Below are 24001 nucleotides of genomic sequence, written 5' to 3' on the forward strand. Positions count from 1 at the left end.
ATTTGACTACCAAACAAATTTCAAACATTTAAGCATAACAGAGTCCTTCAGGTGTCTGAACTTCTTTATAAAGTTTGATGTGAATGCTTTGTGATGATCAGGCTCATTTAGAGCGTGAATATGTTGATCCTTCACGCGTTATTTTCCTGATTTCAGATCTATCCCACAATGAGAGAGGATTCTGGGTTCTTCTCCTGTCACGCCATTAACTCCTATGGTGAAGACAGAGGCATCCTTCAGTTAACGGTTCAAGGTAAGCAGCCGGAAAATCGCCTGGGCTTGGCTGGAGATTCGGGGGATTTATTAGGCATTTGAAATGAGACTCTTGAGGAAAATCTCCTGATTTAAATGTCATTGTTTAAATGTGTGGAGGGTGAGAATCTGAGCGCTGTATCACTGAATTCTCAGAGCCACCAGAGCCTCCTAAAGTGGAGATTCGTGAGGTGAAAGAGAGGACCATTGCTCTCCGCTGGACCATGGGATTCGATGGGAACAGTCCCATCACCGGCTACGATATCGAGTGCAAAAATAAAACCGGTACGCGATCCTAACAAATAAATGACGCTGATCAGCTGACACGTGTGATAAACAGGTTTTGTCTCTCCAACCATAAATAGAAACTTGGGAACGAGCTCGGAGGACCAGAGATGTTTCTCCTACGCTAAACCAGGCCACAATCATTGAACTTCACCCATCGTCCACCTATAACATCCGTATGTTTGCGAAGAACCACATTGGCGACAGTGAACCCAGTAATGAGCTCACCGTAACCACTGATGAAGCAGGTATGATGTACTAGTCATATTTGTGATGAGAAATCAAACATACTTCATATTCTTAATATTATTATGTACAATTCATCAGGGCGTGTTACTATTTTATCTTATTTCGGATATTTAAAATGTGTTGGGCCATCTTTTTTTGAAGGGCTTTTCTATTTGTAGAACAAATAGTAATGCAAATATACTGAAGGGTAATATAGAGGGAATTATGCTGCAATACTGCCAACTGGTGGTGAAGGGTGATATTGCAGGAGTGTGATTAGGATTAGGATGCTGATAACCACTGATGCTACTGTTTATGAGAAATATAACTTTGGATATCAGACCAGGCTAAGTGGAGTGTATGTTTGACCACTCTAGATCCTGAAGGACCACCTCAAGACGTGACACTGGAAGCCATTACATCCCAAAGCATAAAAGTTACATGGAAGGTATGTTTGCATGGGGTTTTGCGACTGAATCAAGTTTGATGTCATATGAACATATGCATACACATAACAGTGAAAGGTCACGAAAGGTCATTCTTTATTATTACTATTCTTTACTATTCATATATACATAATTATAACGTATATATTTTACTTTATATTTTTTAATAATTTGTTGTTTTATAACTATTTTTAACATTAAATATTTATATTCAGTTATAGAGAATTTGTTATTTCTTTTATTTTATTTATTTTTAATATTAAATATAGATAGATAGATAGATAGATAGATAGATAGACTGTATGTATATTTGACTGAAAAACCTTTTATTATATATAATAATATTATAATTATTTGTAATATTTAATGTTTCTATTAAAATATAGATAATTTATTTATTTTATTATAATCATTTTTAATATTTAAGATATTTAATTTTATTATTATGTAAAATAATATGATATATAATGATATATAATAAATAATAATGATAATGTTTATTTTATGCATAGAAAATTAGTTATATGTTTTATTATAATTATTTGTAATATTTAATGTTTCTATTAAAATATAGATAATTTATTTATTTTATTATAATCATTTTTAATATTTAAGATATTTAATTTTATTATTATGTAAAATAATATGATATATAATAATATATAATAAATAATAATGATAATGTTTATTTTATGCATAGAAAATTGGTTATATGTTTTATTATAATTATTTATAAAATGTAATATTTATATTACTAATAATAAATAAAAAACAAATTATAAAATGTAAGGTGCATGCATTTTTTTAATTTTTGTTTTTTGATCTTTTATAATATGTAATATTTATATTAAATTATAGATAATTAATTATGTAGTTTACTTTTAATATTTAATATATAGATAATATATATAGATAATATAATATCTATCGATTGTACTGTATGTATATTTGACTGAAAAACTAATTTCAACTAATTTATTAATAATAACAATAATAATAAATATAATGTTAAAATAAAAAAAAAATAAAAATGCTGTTTGTTTTACCGTAATTATTTATAATTATTTATATATGTTATTATTATTTCAACGCTAGTTATATATACATAATTTTAAGCATATAAGCATATACCATAAATGCAGGCATAAATGAAACATAAATTCAGCCCAAAGTTTAACCACTAAATATATAAGAATATATATATATATTTTTAATTAATATGTTGTTGTTGTTTTTGCATTTTGTATATATGTGGCATTATATATATATATATATAAATATAAAATATATATATATATATATATATATATATACAGGTATACACTCTTAATTAGCTTCCAAATGTTAGTTTTTTCAGCAATGCCAAAGATCAGTTACGATCAGTTCTTAAAAGAGTCTTTTTTTCCCTTAGGCTACATTTACACGAGTGCGTTTTCGTTTTAAAACGCACAACAAGCTACAGATACACCTGTCATTTACACTGCTCTGCCGTTTTCTCACTTTGAAAACTTAGACTTTTGAAAATGCTGCAGACCTTTTTTTCGTTTGAAAACTCCGGGGTTGCGTTTCAGTGTAAACGGACCAAACTGAAGACTTTTGGAAAATGATGGCATGGCTGCCCACATTCGCTCTGTGTATCCTTGATGACCATGTAAACAATAACATCATGCTCATTATGAATGGTCATCTGACATGTGTTTTTGTTTGTGGATGGAGATAGTTTCTAAAACGCAGTGAAAATGCCAGTGTAGATGAAGATTGTTTTCATTTTACAACACCGTTTTAAATAAAAAAACGCACTAGTGTAAATTGTGTAATGGAAAGGCTCCATGGATGTTAAAGGTTCTTCATGAAATCATTAACTAAAGAACTTTTTTAAGAGTGCATATCAATAACTGAGGTCATTATCTGTAGGCACCGCTGAAACATCTCCAGAACGGCGTGATCAGGGGTTATCAGGTGTGTCATCGAGAACACTCCATCAATGGCAGCCACCAGTTCGTCTGCATCAGTATGGAGGCCACGGGAGAGACGGAGTCCCTGAGCCTCAACAACCTCAAGAAGTTTACAGAATATGAGGTGGTAGTGCAGGCCAGTAACAGCGCTGGTCCTGGACCGGCTTCCAGTGAGGTCCGGGCCACAACAATGGAGGACGGTAAGCCATTGTAATCATTCACATGATGCAGCAACAAAAAAGTTCCTCAATGTTAAGTTTTTAAAGCTTCAATTATGTCTTTAAAAACTACCCATCAAAAATACCATGATATGCGCCAAGCACATTTGTAATATTTGCTGCCATCTAATGGCTACTGGAAAAGTTTGCAGCGCTTAAAACTGCTGTAAGGACTGTCAACCCAATTGAACTTAATTCATCAGTTTCAGTTTCTTTCACACTTGCTGTACATTTTCTAAGCCAATTAGTAAAGAGGCTATTTATGAACTGATTTTTCTATATTTCACTTATTTCTCTCAGTACCCAGCAGAGCTCCAGAGAAGGTTCTGGCCAGCGCTGCTTCCCCTGAGAGCATCTCTTTGTCCTGGCAGACTCCATCCAGAGAAGCTCTCAATGGCGTTCTGCAGGGTTTCCGTATCATCTACTGGGCCAATCTACTAGATGGAGGTACAGTTAAATGTGCCTGAAATAGCATTACTTTCATTTTGTAGACATTTATATCTGAAGCATCTTATATTATGCTAAAATATCCTAGGATATAGACCATAAAATCTGAATAAAATTAAAGTATGTTAACATATATATTAACAATATATATATGAACAATATTACATGTATATATCGTATTAAAGAATTATATATGTGTGTGTGTGTGTATATAGTAAAAATACATAATAATTAAAAAAAAGCAATTTATTTTATACTATATATATATATATATATATATATATATACACACACACACACACACACTGTAATACTATATATACAATATAAATAAAAAAATAATAAATGATGATCATTTTATACAGAAAAAGAGTATATACATAAAATATAAAAATACATAAAATTTGAATAATAAACAATAAATTGTAATTTATGCATATATATATATATATATATATATATATATATATATAGTAAAAATAAATAATAAATAGCAATTTATTTTATACTATATATACACACTGTAATACTATATATACTGTATAAATAATAAATAATGATTATATACAGAAAAAGAATATATACATAAAATACATAAAATTTGAATAATTAACAATACATTGCAATTTCTGCATATATATATATACACACACAGTAATTTTAAATAACAAAGATAATAACAAAATATAATGAAAAAATATATATATTTCATTATATTTTATTGTTTTTTATAATTCATGTGTATATATATTTTATAATTCATGTGTATATATATATATATATATATATACGCACACATATTAATTATAAATAATATAATATATTATGTACTGTATATATGTGTGTGTGTCAGAGAGATACATTATATTATATATAAAGAGAGAGATTATACAGATATATTATTATATATCACAGTAGTAGTAGTAGTAGTAGTAGTAGTAGTAATAGTAATATTATTAGAAATATTTTACACCCATTGACCACTAGGGGGCAGAATACACCTTTTCAACTGGGAATTCTTCCTTTTGAAGCCAAAAAAACTGAACAACAATATTCACATATAGGCATTATGCATATTGGTATTAAGTTTCATTTACTTGAAAAGGTATATTATATAGTGTATATTATGCAGTGTGACAGATTAATATTGCATCCCAAATCATAGCATATTAGCATGCTATTTTCAAATTTTATTAATTTGATTTTATTACATTTTTCAAAGTATGCTTTTTGGGATAATGTTATCCACAACCAGGTCTGTGATATCAATACATGCAGCTATGCAAGGGCTCAATATTTACATGCAGTACTGGCATGCTGGCTTACTACATGCTGAAAAATACATACTACACTACACCAATGCAGTACATGCATTTTGCAATTCAGCAATAGTCTCTTTTCATAAGTGTTGTGCCAGCATGCATACTTAAGTAGGCCTTTGTCTGAATAGGCCTCTCATGAGTGATTTAGACGGTGAGGTTAGTTAATCGATCAGTCAGCGCTGCAGCACACAAACCAGAGAGCAACATAACACATTCTGCACACCTGTTTAATTGGTTGCTTTATGGCTCTCGATCAACTTGTGCTCAGTAGAACAAACTCACAGCACACATTATGTCGATCCGGCTCTTTCCAGGAGCTATTTGCTTATAAATTGCCTTATTATGAAGCAGCAGAATTCAGCGCGGGCAACTCGGGGACAAAATTCAGCACCGAGCAGCAAAAGACAGCGGCCCCTTTCCATCCAAAAGCAGCAGCTAGAGCACTAAGGGAATGATAGATAGCAGGAAAAAATGGAGACATTAAAAATTTAAAACTTGCAACTTTGCTGGATAGCTGCAGACAGTTTCAGTATCTGCCCTATATACTGCATGCGTGTACATTGTTCATTATTTAATTATACAATGACGAATTCCTGGAGAAAGAGCTGTTAAAGAAGTCATATCATACAATTTGTATTATTCTTTTGACTAACAAAAGGGATAGTTCACCCAGTAATGATTTTTTTTTTTTTTTTTTTTTTTTTTTTTTTTTTACTGACCTTCATGTTCCAATCTTGTATGGATTTCTTGTCTTCTGTTTCACACAAAAGAAGACTTCCGGTTCACAACGTGCAGTAAATGGTAAAACTGTTTGCACCACAAACCAGTGTGTTTATAATTAAGATAACACATTAAAAATAATAAGACACACCAATTTGCAATATCAGGCAGCAAAACAAGCTGTTTTGTACAGCTAAAAATAGTTAGACGTGGATGAGACTGGAAGCCACACCCATAAAATTTACAAATGGCGCATCCACTCTTACGGTAAAAATAAGATGGATAGTTATGTGCGCGGCTACTAATTTCAAAGTCGTTTAAATGGACAGTTGTAACCAACTAGTCAGCTAGTCTAAATGTAAGAAACCCTCAGAAGACATCTATGAATCAAACAGTCAAATAATCTCAGATACCTTATTATTCGAGTTGTTTTTATTTTCCATCAAACCGTTAAACTTTACAATACTGACGGCAACAAAAGCTGTTAACTTGCTGAATGAAAATGCAAATTTTATTAGGCATTTTTGTGTGTTTAAAAATCTTTCCAACAATGACTATGATTTTGAGATTCATCTTTTAACACTGAGGACAACTAAAGGGCTCATATGCAACTATTACAGAAGGTTAAAACGTTCACAGAGGCTTCAGTGCATGAAGTGCATGAAGAGCCGGGGGGGTGAAAACTTTTGAACAAAATGTAGATTTTTCTTATTTTGCCAAAATATCATATTTTACACATTTAGTACTGCCCTTCAGAAGCTACAGAAGATATTTACATGTTTCCCAGAAGTAAAAATAAGTTAAATTTACCCTGATCTTCAAATTCCAAAAAAATTCTTAATGCATCGTTTTTCCTTCTGGAGCATCAGTGAGCGTTTAGAACCTTCTCTAATAGTTGCATATGAGTTCCTCAATTGTCCTACAGTCATTGTTGGAAAGTGTTCAAATACACAAAAATGCTAAAAAAAAAACTAAGAATTTGTGGGACCGGAGGGATTTTTTCTGAAGAACAGCGGACAGTTTAGCTGTTCAGGACAAACAAAGGACGTGTTATCAGTAAACAACAACAACAACAAAAAAACAACAACTGTGGCTCATTCAGGTACACAGTATTAAGAATTAAGTGTATGTAAACTTTTGAACTGGGTCATTCTTTATAAATTCAACTATTATTTTCTCTTGTGGACTATATGTAAACGTCTATTTTGTGAAATATCGTATTCAGGTCAGTACTAAATAAAAAATAACACGCATTTAGTATAATTCCTCTTATTTTGGTAAAATAATTAACATTTTCGCAGATTCTGCAAGGTGTATGTAAACTTTTGACTTCAAGCTGACATTTCTAAGTGACACGGAAAAAAACACATACATGCGGAGTATGAGGTGCAAAATAAATGAATTTGTTATCCACTCCAGATATCAAAAAGTAACATTTAAAATGCTAAAATTTCGACTAGTCGACTAGTATTTCCAGTGTCATCCAGCAGCAGCATTTCCGGTTAGTCAACTAGTTGGCTATTCTCGCATATCAGCAACTGTTTGTTATTTTTTTATAGAGTAAATGACAGAATTTTCATTTTTAGGTGAATTATCCTTTTAAGTTAATCTCCGAGCACCTTTTTGCACCAGCAATAGTCATACAGCGGTTTATTTTATAGGACCAATGTTTTTCTCTCCAGTTTTACCACAATATCATAATTTCACACCAGTACAGTATTATCGCTGGTCAAAACACATAAAAAAGTTTTCCATTTTTAGTTGAAAATGATGTCATGTAAACACCTCCTTAATTACCAACATGATCAAAACTTCACTGGAAACCCTGTTGTACACAATCTACTACATGCCTTCTGCCCTCTTATTTATAATTCATACTATTTAGCTAGTAAAAGGCCTTTTAATATAATAGAAAAACAAATGTCTGCACTAAATTGCATATTTTTGCTTAGTTTGGGTTTTTGAATTTGAGTTTTTTTCCTTTACTGTAAGTTCCACATTCTGTCAGAGCCATAAAAGCCTGGTGTATCAAATATATTATATGAATTTTGGAATTGTCTGTTTATATTTTGTCTAAAGGTTCAAAACACTGTACTATTTCATCAGTGTGTATTTTTTTCTGACTGTTATTTCTTATGTCAGGGTTAAATTTGCATTTCTTTTGTAGATATTGTATAAATTCCATGTTCAGTTAAAGTGGTCATGTCATGGATTTTTTTATTTTGTTTTATTTTAATATGTTCCTTGAGGTTTACTGATAATTTCAGAAGTTTTTGCACACACACACACACACACACACACACACACACAAAACGAATATGTGGAAATATGATTATTTTCAACCCTCATTCTGACCCTAACATAACCATCATTTCCAGACAAAGCATTATGAAATCATACAGTTTACTTACAGTTTGTGATGCAGCTGCAGTCAGATTTAGTACCACTTCATCTTTCAACAAATGTTTCTTTGTCTCATTTACAAAACATGCTCCCAACAATCCTCAGGATGCCAGGATACAATTACAAATACACTATCCACTTGTTCCTAATGCTGGGATCCTTTTATATTTGTACAAAGACGCAAACAAGCTGTTTAAACCAAATGCATCAAAGCGAACGTTCATTTGCTCCATTTATCCTATTGACGACAGACTCAAGAGCATGGACTGTGTCAAAAACTGAACGTGCATCTGTGTACTGTATCCACTATAGACAAGACAGCGGAAGTGATTGTAATTTCTGTTTTCGTCTGACGTGACAATACTCACAATACTGAATACTCACATTCATATTCAGGTATCGGCCGTTAAGCAACTGAACAACAGTGGGCAGGGCCCATGGTTAAAAGAAGTCTATTCATCAATGTCTTGCTCTGGAGGCAGCGTTTATGCAAACAACTGTGCCCGGGTGATGTAACCTGGCACCTCAGATCCAGATGAGCCATTTGTTATTACACAAATTCTTTTTTACTGATGATGAGGACATTTTAAGTTATGAAACTTGCAGGTTGTATTAAGCATACAAAGACCTCTTCTATGTTAAAAGATCAAGGGAAATTTGGTTTCTCATGTCATGACCCGTTTAAATTTCGAAATCTCATTGGCTGTCGCTCAGTAGTATTGTGTTTACCTTTCAGCTATTATATCAGTTGACAGTAAGTCTTAAGAAAGATCTTGAAAGAAAGAAATTCTTGTTGTTTATGCCACTACAGAACTAGGGGAAATCAGAAACGTCACTACCCAGAAGGCCCAGCTGGAGTTGGAGGGTCTGGAGAAATACACCAACTACAGTATCCAAGTGCTGGCCTTCACCAGAGCAGGAGACGGAGTACGCAGTGACCAGATCTACATCCGCACCAAAGAGGATGGTATGACAGACAGATGTCCATTTTTTGACCAAAAAAAGATTTTCTGTTGTGGAGCGTCACTGCTGTCAAATTCTGTTCTTCTGTTTGCCAATCTGTTAGCCAAAAAAGTTAGCAAAGATGTCTCCAAACAGCCTGAATCTTTTCTCTGCAGTGCCAGGTCCGCCCGGCGGGGTGAAGGCAGCTGCAGCCTCCAGCTCTGTGGTGTACGTTTCTTGGCTCCCTCCGCTGAAGCTGAATGGCGTCATTAGGAAATACACAGTCTTCTGTTCCAGCTCGTATCCCATGGTAAGACTCAGCCAACTGCTCTCATACTAACAGGAGAGATATCAGGCTGGCTATTAAGACAGTGTTAAACAGCGTGTGGAAGTGCAAAGCATTTTCGCGCAGAGCCAGTACTGTGTCATCGAGCTAAAGGTGATGTTTAAATAGCTTCTCCTTTCCCAGTTTAAACTGTGAGAACTATCTGACGCAAGCTGCGTCAACCTGTCAATCTGTGAACCGATGAAACTAACCAGCAATCATTTATTTTGGGACTCGTTCAGGTGGTCAGCGAGTTTGAAGTGGCCCCGGATGAGTTCCTGCATCGGGTTCACAATCTCAGTCGCAACAGGAAGTACAGTATCTGGGTGATGGCGGTGACTGCGGCCGGCCGGGGGAACAGCAGTGATGTCATCACCGTGGAACCTCTGGCCAAAGGTGAGCCCATTCGTTCCTCAGAAGCAAAGCACACTCTTAAAAATAAAGGTGCTTCACGATGCCATAGAAGAACCTTTTTTGTCTAAATGGTTCCATAAAGAACCTTTAACATCTGAAGAACCTTTCTCTTTCACAAAAGGTTTTTTGAAGGTTTTTTTAAAAAGGTAAGAAAGACATGTTTTTTTTTAACAAATCTTTGACTGAATTGTTCTTTGTGGATCCAAAAATGTTTTTTCTAGGGCATCACTGTGAAGAACCTTTTAAGCACCTTTATTTTTAATAGTGCAACTGATCTTTGGTTTCAGGCGGATGTTTTTAAGTTAAACCTCTTATTCATTAATTTTGTAAATGAATCATTCTGGACTAATTAGTTGTATTTTGAGATCTTGTGTGCCTTCCCATGAGGAGCATGAAAATAAGCCATGAGCAATCTTAAAGGGATAGTTCACTCAAAAATGAAAATTCTGTCATTAATTACTCACTCTCATGTTGTTCCAACCCCAAAAGACCTTCGTTCATCTTCTGAACACAAATTAAGGTATTTTTGATGAAATCCAAGAGCTTTCTGACCCTGTTCACTCTTGTGAAGTTTGAAACAGAAGAGAAGAAATTGTTAAATAAAGTTGTTAATTTTGTTTTCTTTGTGCACAAAAAGTATTCTCGTAGCTTCATAAAATTAAGGTTGAATCACTGATGTCACATGGACTATTTTAATGATGTCCTTACTACCTTTCTGGGCCCTGAACGTGTCAGTTGCATTGCTGTCTATGCAGGGTCAGAAAGCTTTCGGATTTCATCAAAAATATCTTAATTTGTGTTCTGAGGAGGAACGAAGGTCTTACAGGTTTGGAACGACATGAGGGTGAGTAATTAATGGCAGAATTTTCATTTTTTGGCAAACTATCCCTTTAAGATACAAAATACACCAAAGTGTAAAATTATCATGAAACATACAGAGGCCCCTAAAGGTATTTAGGGACTTAAGTACATTTTAAAACATCTGAAAGTCATTGCAGTAAAAATATTAAACCAGTTAACATTAAACCATCTGCGAACAAATGCTGCAGGAGCTTTTAGCAAATCTAACTTTACTTTTCTGAGCCATTTTTGCAATTACTTTTAATTAAGTTATTTTCATTCCCAATCATTTTTTAAAATATCTTTTAATGAAACATTTTGTCTTTTTGTAAAATAAACTGCATTTGAGCTGATATTCTTCTATCTAGTGCAGTAACTTCACACATGTTTAGCAAACACTACTGTTGAAAAGTTTGGGGTCGGTACGATTTTTAAATGTTTTTGAAAAAAGATACTTATGCTCATCAAGGCATTTATTTGTTTAAAAAAATACAGTAAAAACAGTAATATTGTGAAATATTATTACAATTTAAAATAATTATTACAAAATAAAATAAATATTTTTTTTATTTAAATAATTTTAAAAAGCAGAATTTTAAGGAGCCACTACTCTAGTCTTTAGTGTTGCTATTTAAGAAACATGATTTAAATGTTGAAAACAGTTGAGCTGCTTAATATTTTTGTAGATATTATGTCACACTTTTTAGGATTATTTGATGAATGAAAAGTTGGAATAGAAAGAGGAATCTTTTGTAACATTATAAATGCCTTTAATTTAATTGATCAATTTATTGCATCCCAATTCAATGAAACTATTACATTCTTTTAAAAATAAATAAAATACTGACCCCAAACTTTTAAATGGTAGTGCAAAATGGTGTAATTTGCAACAATTGTGTTCTGCACCAAAGTTGTGATTTATAAAGCTTTCATAAATAAATAAAATAATCAATTATGGTGTTTTTTTTAAACAGCTCCTGCCAAAATCCTCACCTTCAGTGGAACTGTTACAACGCCATGGATGAGGGATGTTGTTTTACCCTGCAGGGCGGTCGGAGACCCGCCTCCTGCCATTAAATGGCTGAAAGAGAGGTAAATAAACCTGTTATTTACATAATTTGTAAATATAAATAAACATAATTTAAAGGGGACATTGGATGCACATTTTCCACAAGTTGGTATGATTCCTCAATGGTCGTGTAAAACAACACCCTTTTTACCTTGTCAAAAAAAGCTCTGTTCTCAGCGACTTGTTTCGGTGCTTGTCTCTTTAAATGATAATGAGTTCTGCTTACCCCACCATTCTCTTCCGTTTTTTGTGTACTTGGTGGCGCGTTACCATTAACAACAAAACTAATCCACTGCGTCCTCAGTGGCTTTGATGTCAGGGAAAAAATACTTATGTTCACTTTTACATCCAAACACCTGCATTGCTTACAAGACATTGTTGTTGCTACAGCTGCTCGAGCGTGGAAAAATGGCGGACATGTACAGCTGGTTGAGGGTGGAAATATGCTAATACGGAACAGTCCATCAGTGGTTGTGGGCAGCGCCTGAGCAGTATGATGAAAATCAAAACAGCTTCATAATTGAGACTGTTTAGCTTTTTGGGGGGTTAAAAAAAGGGGTAAATGGATTTTTAGCATTGTAGGGTGGTTGTGTCCACACACTGCTAAGATATATTTATATGCAAACACCACGTAAAAGTGAATTTTGTATCCAGTGTTCCCTTTAAGACAAACATAACAATGCATATGCTGAATTCAGTATAATATAGTGAAAACATGCTGCATTGCAGCTCTAGCCTTTCGTTAAGAGCAAACACAAGCATCTGAATACCTATGAGAAGAATCAGTCACTAGGGAATGCTGGGAAATGTCAAACTCTGCCCTCTTTATTGACGATTCACACTGTTTCTCACCAGTGGGAGCCCGGCCCCTGCGGTCATTGATGGAAGACGCAGTATCCATGGAAATGGCAGCTTTGTCATTAAGACCGTGAAAGCAGAGGATTCTGGGTATTACACATGTGTTGCCAGCAATAACTGGGGAACGGACGAAATAATTCTGAACCTTCAGGTTCAAGGTGAGATGTACGAGTCGGGCAGGATGGTCACGTTCTGTGTAGCCTTCTCTATGTGTCAGTTTCATTTCCTCTGAGTTATTCCGCAGTGTTTCTCACTGTATAAATATCATTTTCAGTCCCCCCTGACCAACCTCGTCTCACTGTGACCAAGACAACCACCACATCCATTACTGTGTCCTGGATACCAGGAGACAACGGTGGAAGCTCCATTAGAGGTGAGCCGCTTCCACCTTCAGCTGTTTTCCTGTTGGAGAAAAACAAAACAGAAAAAAAAGAATAAAATGCAATCACTGATTATGATTTAAGTAAAAATCTTTATTTAAATCCATTTAGTATGTTGTACCCCGAATGGCAAAAAACTAATTAAATGTGTTTTTAATCATTTTAGACACCCAGTCCAAACATTTGTGGGTGGTTTAAAATCCAATTCAAATCAGATATTTTCCTGAAAAGATATTCACCTGAAAACATGTTTTAATGTTTAAGATACAGCAGTGTCTACAATCCATCCACCCTTGTCACACTAACAGCAACTATGCTGGTGTGGAAGAAAAGTCATTACTATAGCAACTGATGTGGATGAGCTGGATATAAAGTGCACCCGAACAAATGGGTCCGATTGCGTTGCTTTAAAAAAATGACACTCAGTTTAGAATCATAATCAAAACCGAGATTTGTTTTTATGAATTAATTCTGTGCCTGTCTTCATGCAGGATATATTCTGCAATACTCAGAGGACAACAGTGAAAAGTGGGGAAGTATTTCTATCAGTCCTAGTGAGCGTTCTTACCGACTGGAGAACCTCAATTGCGGCACCTGGTATAAGTTCACGCTAACAGCACAGAATGCAGTTGGTCCAGGCCGAATCAGTGAGATAATTGAAGCAAAGACTCATGGGAAAGGTGTGCATTTTGTTTTATAAATCCAATTTCATAAATAATGGTGTCTAATTGCTCAAAATAGTGATTCTGAACACTGTTCTTCTTCATCCTCATCACAGAGCCACAGTTCTCCAAAGAGCAGGAGCTGTTTAATAGCATTAACGGAACGTGCGTCAAGCTCAATCTGATTGGCTGGAATGATGGCGGTTGTCCAATCACCTCCTTCACTCTGGAATATCGTCCTTTGGACAGCCCTGTGTGGACCAAAGTGAAGCGCACGTCTCTTACGAAGAGCTTCAACCTATTGGACCTGCAGGAAGCCACTTGGTACGAACTGCAGATGAAGGTGTACAACAGCGCAGGGCTTGCTGAGAAACGTGTCAAATTTGCTACTTTGAACTACGACGGCAGTAAGCGAAGTTTGATCATTTTTACAATAATTGTCAAATTGTTTGTTTGTGCTTTAAAATAGTAAATGTGTTTGCAAAAGGCACCATTCCTCCGCTGGTGAAGACAGCGGTGAAGGATCCGGTGAAGAAACCCAACAACGAGGGGATGAAGATGATGGTGACGATCTCCTGCATTTTGGTGGGAATGGTGCTGCTCTTCGTCCTGCTGATGGTGCTGAGGAGGAGGAGGAGAGAGCAGAGGCTGAAGCGGCTCAGGGGTCAGATGTTTTTACAGCTCTTAGCTACAGATCAGAGCATTTTCAAAAAGAAGGTGTAGATTCGTAGGCGTAAACACAGACAGCATATGTTGCCGTTTGAGATTTTACTCATATCAGCCTTATTTTTCATGACTCGATAGTACTTCCATTTTCAGGTTATGTTAATAAAGCTTATTTTTTGGTTCCACAGATGCAAAGAGTTTGGCTGAAATGCTTATGAGGTAAACAATTTGATGATTTTCAGTTTTGTTTTGGACAACAGAAAGTCTGTAATTCGCCCTCTTTTAGTTCCAAGCCCATGTGATCTTTTTTCTTCTATGCAACAGAAAATAAGATGTTTTGAATAATCTCTGAGCTGCTCTTTTCCGTTCAACAACAGCATAATGATCCAAAATGACTAAAAGCATCATAAAAGTTCAAAAGTCACCGTTCCAAATTTTCTAAAGCAATACAATAGAATCAGTTTTGAACAGATTCATTATAAAAGCTCCAAAGCATATGCACAAATGAATTAAATTAGTAAATCAAATTCAACATTTTTTTAAAAAGCACAATCAAGTCATTCGTACAACTCACTATATGCCAAATCTTCTGAAGCAAAACAACAGAAGCAGTTTCTTTGAACAGATTCATTGTAACAGACAGTTCATCCACAAATAAATCAAACGTCCATGAATTAAACTCTGTGAGCACTGTATTAAAAAGCAAGCTCCAAGATTCATATTATGCACAAATTAATCAAACTTAAGTGAATCAAACTCAACATTGTGTCAAAAAGCATCATCAAGTCATTCATATGACTCACTATATGCCAAATCTTCTGAAGCAAAACTACAGAATCAGTTTCTTTAAACAGATTCATTGTAATGGACAGTTCATGCACAAATGAATCAAACTTTCATGAATCAAACTTTATCAGCACTGTATTTAAAAGCAAACACCAAGTAGTTAATCTTCAAACAGATTCATTGTAAAGGTTCTGAAGTATATAATACACAAGTGAATCAAACTTAAGTGATTCAAACTCAACAATATGTTAAATAGCACCATTAAATTATTCATATGACTCACTATTTGCCAGATGTTCTGAAGAAAAACAACAGAATCCTTTTTTTAACAGATTCATTGTAAAGGACAGTTCATGGACAAATAAATCAAACTTGTATGAATCCAACTCTATTAGCACTGCATTGAAATGGAAGCACCAAGTAGTTCATACGACTCAATATATTCCAGATCTTCTTAAACAAAACACTAGAACCAGTTTCTTTCTCAGATTGACTGAAGCCATAAAATAGAATCAGTGTTTTGAACAGATTCATTCCAACAGTTTCAAAGTATATTATGAACAAATGAATCAAACTTAAGTGAATCAAACTCAACCCTTTGTTAAAAAGTACCATCAAGTCATTCATATGACTCATTATATTCCAACTCTTCTGAAGCAAAAAAAAAACAGAATCAGTTTCTTCGAACATATTTATTGTAATGGACAGTTCATGCACAAATGAATCAAACGTCCATGATTTAAACTCTGTCAACACTGCATTAAAAAGCAAGCACTAAGTAGTTCATGTGTCTCAATATATTCTAGATCTTCTTAAACAAATCACTAGAAACAGTTTTTTAACATTCTAACAGTTACAAAGCATATTATGCACAAGTGAATCACACTCAACATCTTGTTAAAAAGCACCATCAAGTCATTCATATGAAAGATGTTCAGGACAGCTGACAAACTACTAATTTTCTTTAAACAGATCTTCTGAAGCCATACAATCAGTGTTTTGAACAGATTCATTGTAACGTTTCAAAGCATTTTATATGCAAAGTAATCGAGCTTAAGTGAATCAAACTCAACATTATGTTAAAAAATACCCTCAAGTCATTCATATGACTCACTGTGCTAGATCTTCTGAAGCAAAACAGCAGAATAATTTTCTTTGAACATATTCATTGTAATGGACAGTTCATGCACAAATGAATCAAACTTTATCAGTACTGCATTAAAAAGCAAGCACCAAGTAGTTCATATGACTCAATATATTCCTGATCTTCTTAAACAAAAGACTAAAATACTAGAATCAGTTTCTTTGAACAGATTCATTCTAATGACTACAAAACATATTATGTACAAATGAATCAAACTTAAGTGAATCAAACTCAACATTTTGTTAAAAACCACCAAGTCATTCATATGACTCACTATATGCCAAATATTCTGTCATTCCAGATCTTCTGAATCAGTTTCTTTGAAAAGATTCATTGTAATAGTTCTAAAGAATATTATGCACAAATGAATCTAATTGTATCGAGCAGTTCATACGACTTGCCATATACCAGATCTTAAGCAAAGCAATAGAATCAGTTTTTTAACAGATTCAATGTACAGACACTTTTAGAACACTATAGAGAAGTAAATCGATAATAAATAAATTTGTGTGATGAAAAAAACACAAAAGGCTGTTGCTTCATTAGATTTTAAGGATTTAGGATGCTTTTTACAGTGACTCTCTTGTCCTTTATTGAGTTTGACAGTTTTTGGTTGCCATATTCTTACATTATATGGAAACAGCAGCTGGGAAATTCTTCAAAATGTCTTATTTTGTGTTCCACAGAGGAAAGAAACCATATAGGTGGGTGAGCAAATAATGAACTATTCCTTTGGTGGCTCACGTGTCATGCTGACCTTGTACAAGCGGAGATGTTATTTACAGGCTTGTTTGTGTTCTCCTCCAGTAAGAACACAAGGCCTTCAGATACCATGAACAAACAACAGCAGACCCTCCGCATGCACATCGACATTCCCAGAGCGCAGCTGCTCATCGAAGAGAGAGACACCATGGAAACAGTGGGTGAGTCGTGTTCGCTGAATCATATTCAAACCTAAACATTCATCTGAGAAAGAATGATACTATAGGGATCTCTAATAGTTCCATCTCTCCCTTCCCTGTTAGACGACAGATCAACAGTGCTACTGACCGATAACGATTTCGGAGAAACTGCCAAACAGAAGTCGGCCACTGTCACGCACTCCGTCCACTATCAGTCTCTGTCGCAGGCCACCGGCCCGCTGGTGGACGTCTCTGATGTCCGACCTGGGACGAGCAAGAGCAGTCTGTCAAGTACGAAAGAAACTTTTTTCGACTATGTGAGTGACTATTTAATCATGCTATTTAACCGAGTGTTTCATAACCGTCCACAGATCCAACCGCTCGCCGTACAGCTAAAGCTGGTCCTGCGGCCCGTAATCGCTATGCCAGTCAGTGGACGCTGAATCGCCCTCACCCTCCTGTCTCCGTCCATACTCTCAGCACGGACTGGAGGTTGGGAACGCCCAGAGTGGCCGGTTCAGTGGACAAAGAAAGCGACAGCTATAGTGTCAGTCCATCACAGGATACAGGTCAGTCTATTACTAGCCTACACTGTATGTATCTTGAGCTTTTTTTGTTATAGTTGGGTACTTCATATATTTAAAACATATTATGTTATATATTTACATCAGTAACTAAATTTGATCAAGTATCATATCAAACTTAATACAAGCTAGTTAATGATGAGTTCTGACCCGCTGTGTTCAGACCGAGCTCGCAGCAGCATGGTCTCCACTGAGAGCGCGTCTTCTACGTACGAGGAGCTGGCAAGAGCTTATGAACATGCCAAGATGGAGGAACAGCTACGACACGCCAAGTTCACCATCACTGAGTGTTTCATCTCAGACACATCCTCAGAGCAGATGACTGCCGGCACCAACGATTACACGGACAGTCTAACCTCCAGTACACCGTCAGAATCAGGCATCTGCAGGTTCACTGCCTCACCACCCAAACCCCAGGACGTCTGCAGGGTGATAAACATGGCCGTTCCTAAGGCCCACAGACCAGGTGAGATGACTGGTGGGAGGTAATGACTCTAAACTCAATTTCAGCCAATTGAAGCGGCTTGTAACCTTGAGTTAAAGGAGAACTCCACTTCCAGAACAACAATTTACAAATAATTTACTCACCCCCTTGTCATCCAAGATGTTCATGTCTTTCTGTCTTCAGTCCTAAAGAAATTATGGTTTTTGAGGAAAGCATTTCAGAATTTTTCTTCATATAATGGACTTCATTGGTGCCCAGATTTTGAACTTCCAAAATGTAGTTTAAATGCAGCTTCAAAGGGCTCTGAGGAAGAAGGGTCTTATCTAGCGAAACGATTGGTAATTTTTTTTGAAAAATAAAAATGTGTATACTTTTTAAGCACAAAAGCTCATGTAGCACAGGCTCTGGGATGCGCGTCCACAATGCTGCGAATTAGTGACAGGTCGTTCTTGAACGATTCTTTCATTTTGAACGAATCTTCAATGTGACTCGGGAAGAACGAGTCATCTCGGGAAGTGATTCGTTCAGTCACGCACATGCGACATTCTATTAGGTTCTGTACTGGAATTAGTTCACCTGTTTCGAGTCTTCGGGTTTTTCGAGTCATTAGAGTTTTGTCTTGTTTGTAGTGTGATCAACGTTTGTGTAAACAGTAGATGTGTTAGGGAAGTAACATGTAACATTTTAATTATATTTTGCTAAAATGAATGAAATGACTCGAAAAAAGATTCATTCATTTTGCTGAACGAGACTCAAAGGTGCGAGTTGTTAAAATGATCCGAACTTCCCATCACTACTACGAATCACGAATCATTGTCTGTGTACTGAGTATGGCGAAAAATTCCATCTTATTTTATCCTACAACTTGAGAGCAGGACATCGTTGTACCTTTTTGTTTGTAAACACCGTTTATTTGCACTTTCTTAGTCTTTGCGCAATCACTTTGTAAACACTGGGTCTGTAGTTCCGCCTACATTTGGCCTGACCTTTCGACGTGATTCAATAGTACGTAGCGTCATGAAGCATCACAGAGCCTGTGCTACACGAGCTTTTGTGCTTAAAAGCATTAAAAATTTCTTCCTTGGCTGGGATCGTTGAAGCTGCATTTTAAATTACATTTTGGAAGTTCAGTATCAGGGTACCAATGAAGTCCATTATATGGAGAAAAATCCTTCAAAAAGAAAAAAAACTAAATTTTCTTCATGACTGAAGACAGAAAGACATGAACATCTTGCATGACAAGGGGGTGAGTAAATTATTTGTGAATTGTTGTTCTGGAAGTGGACTTCTCCTTTAATTGTAAAAAAGCAATTGAAGCTAGCATTTAAGGAATTCTATGCACTCTAAAGGCAAGGTCACATTTATAATTTTTCTGTGAGTTTTTGTAAGTGAAATCCAGTCATTCCAATAGGAATTCATGCGATCTGAAATTATGTATGAGTGTGAATGATTTTCCAATGCAGATTTTGCAACAGTTTCAAGTTGGTTGCTGCTTGACCAACAAAAAAGCAGCTTGGTTTGAAAGCAACTCCTTTGTGAGCTGTGCTTAATACTTTTCGAAATGATCAACAATGGATCTTTCTTCTCCACAAAATTTCACTAATTTGACTGCACATAAAGCCTTAATTAGGCTGCCTTCTGAGATTTAACCAAAATCTAAGGCATAATTGCATGTATCCTTTGTGAATGAGGCAATTCCAGAATAGATTTGTGATATTGGTAATAAAAAAAAACATAGCCCAATCTCAATAAAATGAGAGTTTTACACAGTATTTCTGTATGCTGTGTAATTTTAGGATATTTAGAGTATTACATTGTTAGATTAGCAAAATTCTAACATTAAACTCCATTAAAAGTCAATTGTTGAAAAGAGTTTCTTTTTTTTTTTTTTTTTGGCATTTCTTAGCTGGTCAGACTGGGAAACCAGCTAAACCAGGTAAATAGCAGCTTGGCTAGAATCAAAGACCAGGCTAAACCATCTAAGACCAGCTAACAAGCTGATTAAAGTATATTTTTTGCAGGGAAAAAAATTAGGTACTCATGACGAAAGATGCTAAAAAAAAACATCAACACAGCATTCGAATATGCCTACTCCCATACTATAGAGAATGTAAAAAGTAAGTTTGAAAAACAGCATGTCAGAATTTGTAGTATCCAAAAATGTTTTGAGCACTTCTTAGCTGGTCAGACTGGGAGACCAGCTAAACCAGGTAAACAGCAGCTTGGTTAAACTCAGAGACCAGGTTAAATCATCTAAGACCAGCTAACGGGCTGGTTAAAGGGTATTTTTGCAGAGAAAAAATTAGGTGCTCATGCTGAAAAGCGCTAAAAAGAGACATAAATACAGTCGTAGCATGGGTATATTTGTAGCAATAGCCAACAATACATTGTATGGGGTCACAATTATTTACTTTAAAGGTAATTTTCTCAATATTTCGATTTTTTTTTTGGACCCTCAGATTCCAGATATTCAAATAGTTGTATCTCGGCCAAATATTGTCCTATCCAAACAGCTTGAAAAAAAAAATTAAATTTAAAATAAAAATGTTTTGTTGTCCAGGGTCACATATAAAAATGTAAAAAAAATAGTATGACAGAATTCACAGTATTCAAAATCAGTAGACGGAAAGTACCTTGATGGCCTACTACTTACGCCAAGAGTTTGCATTCGTTGAATGCTTTACTATCCCATGATGCCATGGGACAGGAGTTCCAACATGATAGAACATGCTTTTTAACCATTCCATGCTAACAAATTGTTTTTCTTGTTCCTGCAGGAGGGGAGCTCGTACACCTGCCTCCGTACCTGCGGATGGACTTCCTTTTGAACCGGGGTGTGTCGGGAGCGTCTCGGGAGGCGGCGATGGGCCAGGCCTGTTTGGAGCCGCAGAAGACTCGCTCGCTGAAGCGCCCCGCCTTGCTGGAGCCGACGCCCATGGAGGTGCCGACCAGCAGGGACGTGCAGCAGTGGCAGCCGGGCACGGCCTCGACGCTTCCGCAGAGAGAGGCCGGAACGGACTTGGCGCAGGCTGCCAAAATCAGCACCTCCCAGGAATCACTGCTGGACTCCAGAGGACACTTAAAACAGAGCAACAATCCCTACGCAAAGTCCTACACACTGGTATAACAAAGATCGGACAAAAATAAAACATCAAGAGCAAAAAGCGAACTCTTCATGCGCGGTTGTATATACGTTTCCACTTCTACTCCTAACAGTTGCTTTATTTTATGCTTTTTTAAACAGTGAATTCACTTCTTAAAGACAGCTCCACACACCCAGAGATTGCCAAAATGATTTTATTATTATTATTCTTATTATTATTAATTATGATGACCATGATGATTTACTAATTTACTTATTTTAGCAGTTAGTGTGCACAAACTAATGAATGGGAACCTATTTTTTTTTTTTTTTACTGAAATTTCTTTGTGTAATTAGTTTGAGATAAAGCGTGAGAGTGATTTCCATTGGTCCAAAGTCGTCACCGTTCCGTTTCGAAGAAATCCTGGGAGTGCATGAGGACGAACCAATTTAAGATGAAGATGACAGTATGAATACCGACCGCTGGAGGGTCCAGCCCAGAATTTTTTTGACTACGAAAATATTCAAATGTGAAGATTTCGTATTCTTATGAGTATAAATATATAAAAAAATATATATATAAAATGAGAAATCACTTTTATTTGTGGGTATTACAGGGAAATTTTTTGATTTGGTTAATAAAGTCCTTTAGTCATGTTTGCACATATCTTGTTTAATCTAGAAAAGCAAGTCTTGATCGATGATTATTTGTGTTCCATTCTCTAATGGTGCAATATGAAAATCCATGAACCACGTTTGCTTTCTACTGTACTGTATCTCGCCCATGACGTGAGCTTCTGAGAGCCGGAGCGAATGAAATGCCAGATTCAGGTGTAAATCAGCTGCGGTGGAAGCAAAGGTTGATTTAGCATGCTGCATGGGGGGAGACCGGACCACCTACTGCACTGACAGTGTGGCTCTGTCACCTCCTGTGTGTAGTGCACTAGAAAGGTGTCTTCAGGGCACGCTCTCTCTTGTCTTCATTAGATTTATTTTTGCTGCATTGCAGACATGCTGCACTACAGGGAAACTGAGACAATCTAAAGAGATCCCCTAAATGAATAACAATTATGACAATATTCATAAAGAACCACAAGCAGTTCTGTATGATTATGGGCCGTATGGTAGCAATATGTTATTGTTGCCGCTCTGCACCAAACTGTCTTGCAGGGAGAGTTATGATGAAGAATTGTCAGATGATATTTCGCTATATTTGATTAGATAAATCTATTGTCCTCACTATACTCATTTACAAATGCTTTTGTTGTTTTTCACATATTTCTTTCTATTTCTTTTCTTTTTTTTTTCAACAGAGTGCTCACAGTTGTGACACTCCAGAAAAGATTTTCCATGATAATCCTGTCGACTAATAAAAGGTTGATCCCCAAACGAATCTGGCAGTTTGGTTAACGCTTTTCATTTTGCTGTGGGATATAAAGGGAGCTGTGCGTACGTGATGAACGGCGAAAATGAACAGCTTAATATCCAAACCGAGATGGGATTCACTTCAGAGAGAACTTAACGCAATAATTCACTCCATTTATGTCGTTACAAAGCTTCAGCGTTTCTTCTTTTGCGTTCCACAGAACAAAGAAAGTCTTACAGAGTTTGGAGCGACATCAGGGTGAGTAAATGATTTTCATTTTGGGTGAACTATTGGTTTAATCACAGCAAAGACAGAATCACTGTTCACTGTATCATCTGGATGACGACTAGAGACATTTAGATTTGGAAATCATACTCGAATGAAAGACAGAGCTCAGCAGGAACACAATGAAAGCAGAACCACACGTCCTCATGAGAGAAAGAAGAACTTTCCTTTTCTTGTTGGTGTGCTGATTTTCCTCAGCTACGGTGACCCAAGGGGGACAACAGAACATTAGCAATGCAAACAAAAGTTATAGTCACAACGAAACTGAAATAAACCGCAACATAAATAGTCCATTTCACAATGGAAATAATCAGTGCATTGGAAGCCACAAAATTGCTGAACTGAAAGGTATTATGTATGTGACACTGGACCACAAAACCAGTAATAAGTAGCACAAGTCACTGCATGGGTCAACATTATAAATTTTTTTTAATGCCAAAAATCATGTTCCATGAAGATATTTTGTACATTTCCTACCATAAATATATCAAAACTTAATTTTTGATTAGTAATATGCATTGATAAGTGCTTAATTTGGACAACTTTAAGGGCAATTTTCTCAATATTTAGATTTTTCTCGGTCAAATATTGTCCTATCCTAACAAACCATACATCAATGGAAAGCTCATTTATTCATGATGTATAAATCTCAATTTCAAAAAATTGACCCTTATGACTGGTTTTATGGTCCAGGGTCACATATGGTATATGCTGGCTTTTCAGGAGTAACAACTGCAGTTAAATATGGGAATCCGCTGAATTATCACTCACAAATTTAGTAATGATTGACATAGCAACGGACTGGAAAAAAGTCAAAATAGATGTGCAATAAATGAACAGTTCACCTGAAGATGAATATTTGCTGAAAATGAACTCACTCTCAGGCCATCCAAAATGTAGATGAGTTTGTGTCTTCACCGGAAAAGATTTGGAGAAATTTAGCATTACATCACTTGCTCACCAATGAATTTGTGC

At 35.7% G+C, this 24001-nt stretch overlaps 1 protein-coding gene across 2 annotated transcripts in view; it reads left to right on the top strand.

The window, feature by feature from the left end:
* dscama (Down syndrome cell adhesion molecule a) overlaps window positions 1-22768 on the top strand; it is a 101831-nt gene extending 79063 nt beyond the window's left edge. Inside the window, exons 13-33 of one of the 2 annotated variants that reach the window (XM_051121013.1) lie at window positions 157-253; window positions 409-537; window positions 618-785; window positions 1143-1213; window positions 3126-3366; window positions 3685-3831; window positions 9088-9243; window positions 9395-9528; window positions 9786-9939; window positions 11772-11889; window positions 12722-12882; window positions 12999-13097; window positions 13596-13784; window positions 13883-14173; window positions 14254-14430; window positions 14621-14651; window positions 17170-17285; window positions 17364-17555; window positions 17636-17833; window positions 18012-18314; window positions 21071-22768. In XM_051121013.1, coding sequence (XP_050976970.1) covers window positions 157-253; window positions 409-537; window positions 618-785; window positions 1143-1213; window positions 3126-3366; window positions 3685-3831; window positions 9088-9243; window positions 9395-9528; window positions 9786-9939; window positions 11772-11889; window positions 12722-12882; window positions 12999-13097; window positions 13596-13784; window positions 13883-14173; window positions 14254-14430; window positions 14621-14651; window positions 17170-17285; window positions 17364-17555; window positions 17636-17833; window positions 18012-18314; window positions 21071-21420 — 3522 coding nt within the window. In that variant the 3' untranslated portion in view covers window positions 21421-22768. The remainder of the gene's footprint in view (window positions 1-156; window positions 254-408; window positions 538-617; window positions 786-1142; window positions 1214-3125; window positions 3367-3684; window positions 3832-9087; window positions 9244-9394; window positions 9529-9785; window positions 9940-11771; window positions 11890-12721; window positions 12883-12998; window positions 13098-13595; window positions 13785-13882; window positions 14174-14253; window positions 14431-14620; window positions 14652-17169; window positions 17286-17363; window positions 17556-17635; window positions 17834-18011; window positions 18315-21070) is intronic. The other variant, XM_051121014.1, reaches the window with a different exon arrangement.
* Window positions 22769-24001: the final 1233 nt, after the last annotated feature.

Source organism: Labeo rohita, chromosome 10 (genome assembly GCF_022985175.1).
Source record: "Labeo rohita strain BAU-BD-2019 chromosome 10, IGBB_LRoh.1.0, whole genome shotgun sequence".
Taxonomy (NCBI): domain Eukaryota; kingdom Metazoa; phylum Chordata; class Actinopteri; order Cypriniformes; family Cyprinidae; genus Labeo; species Labeo rohita.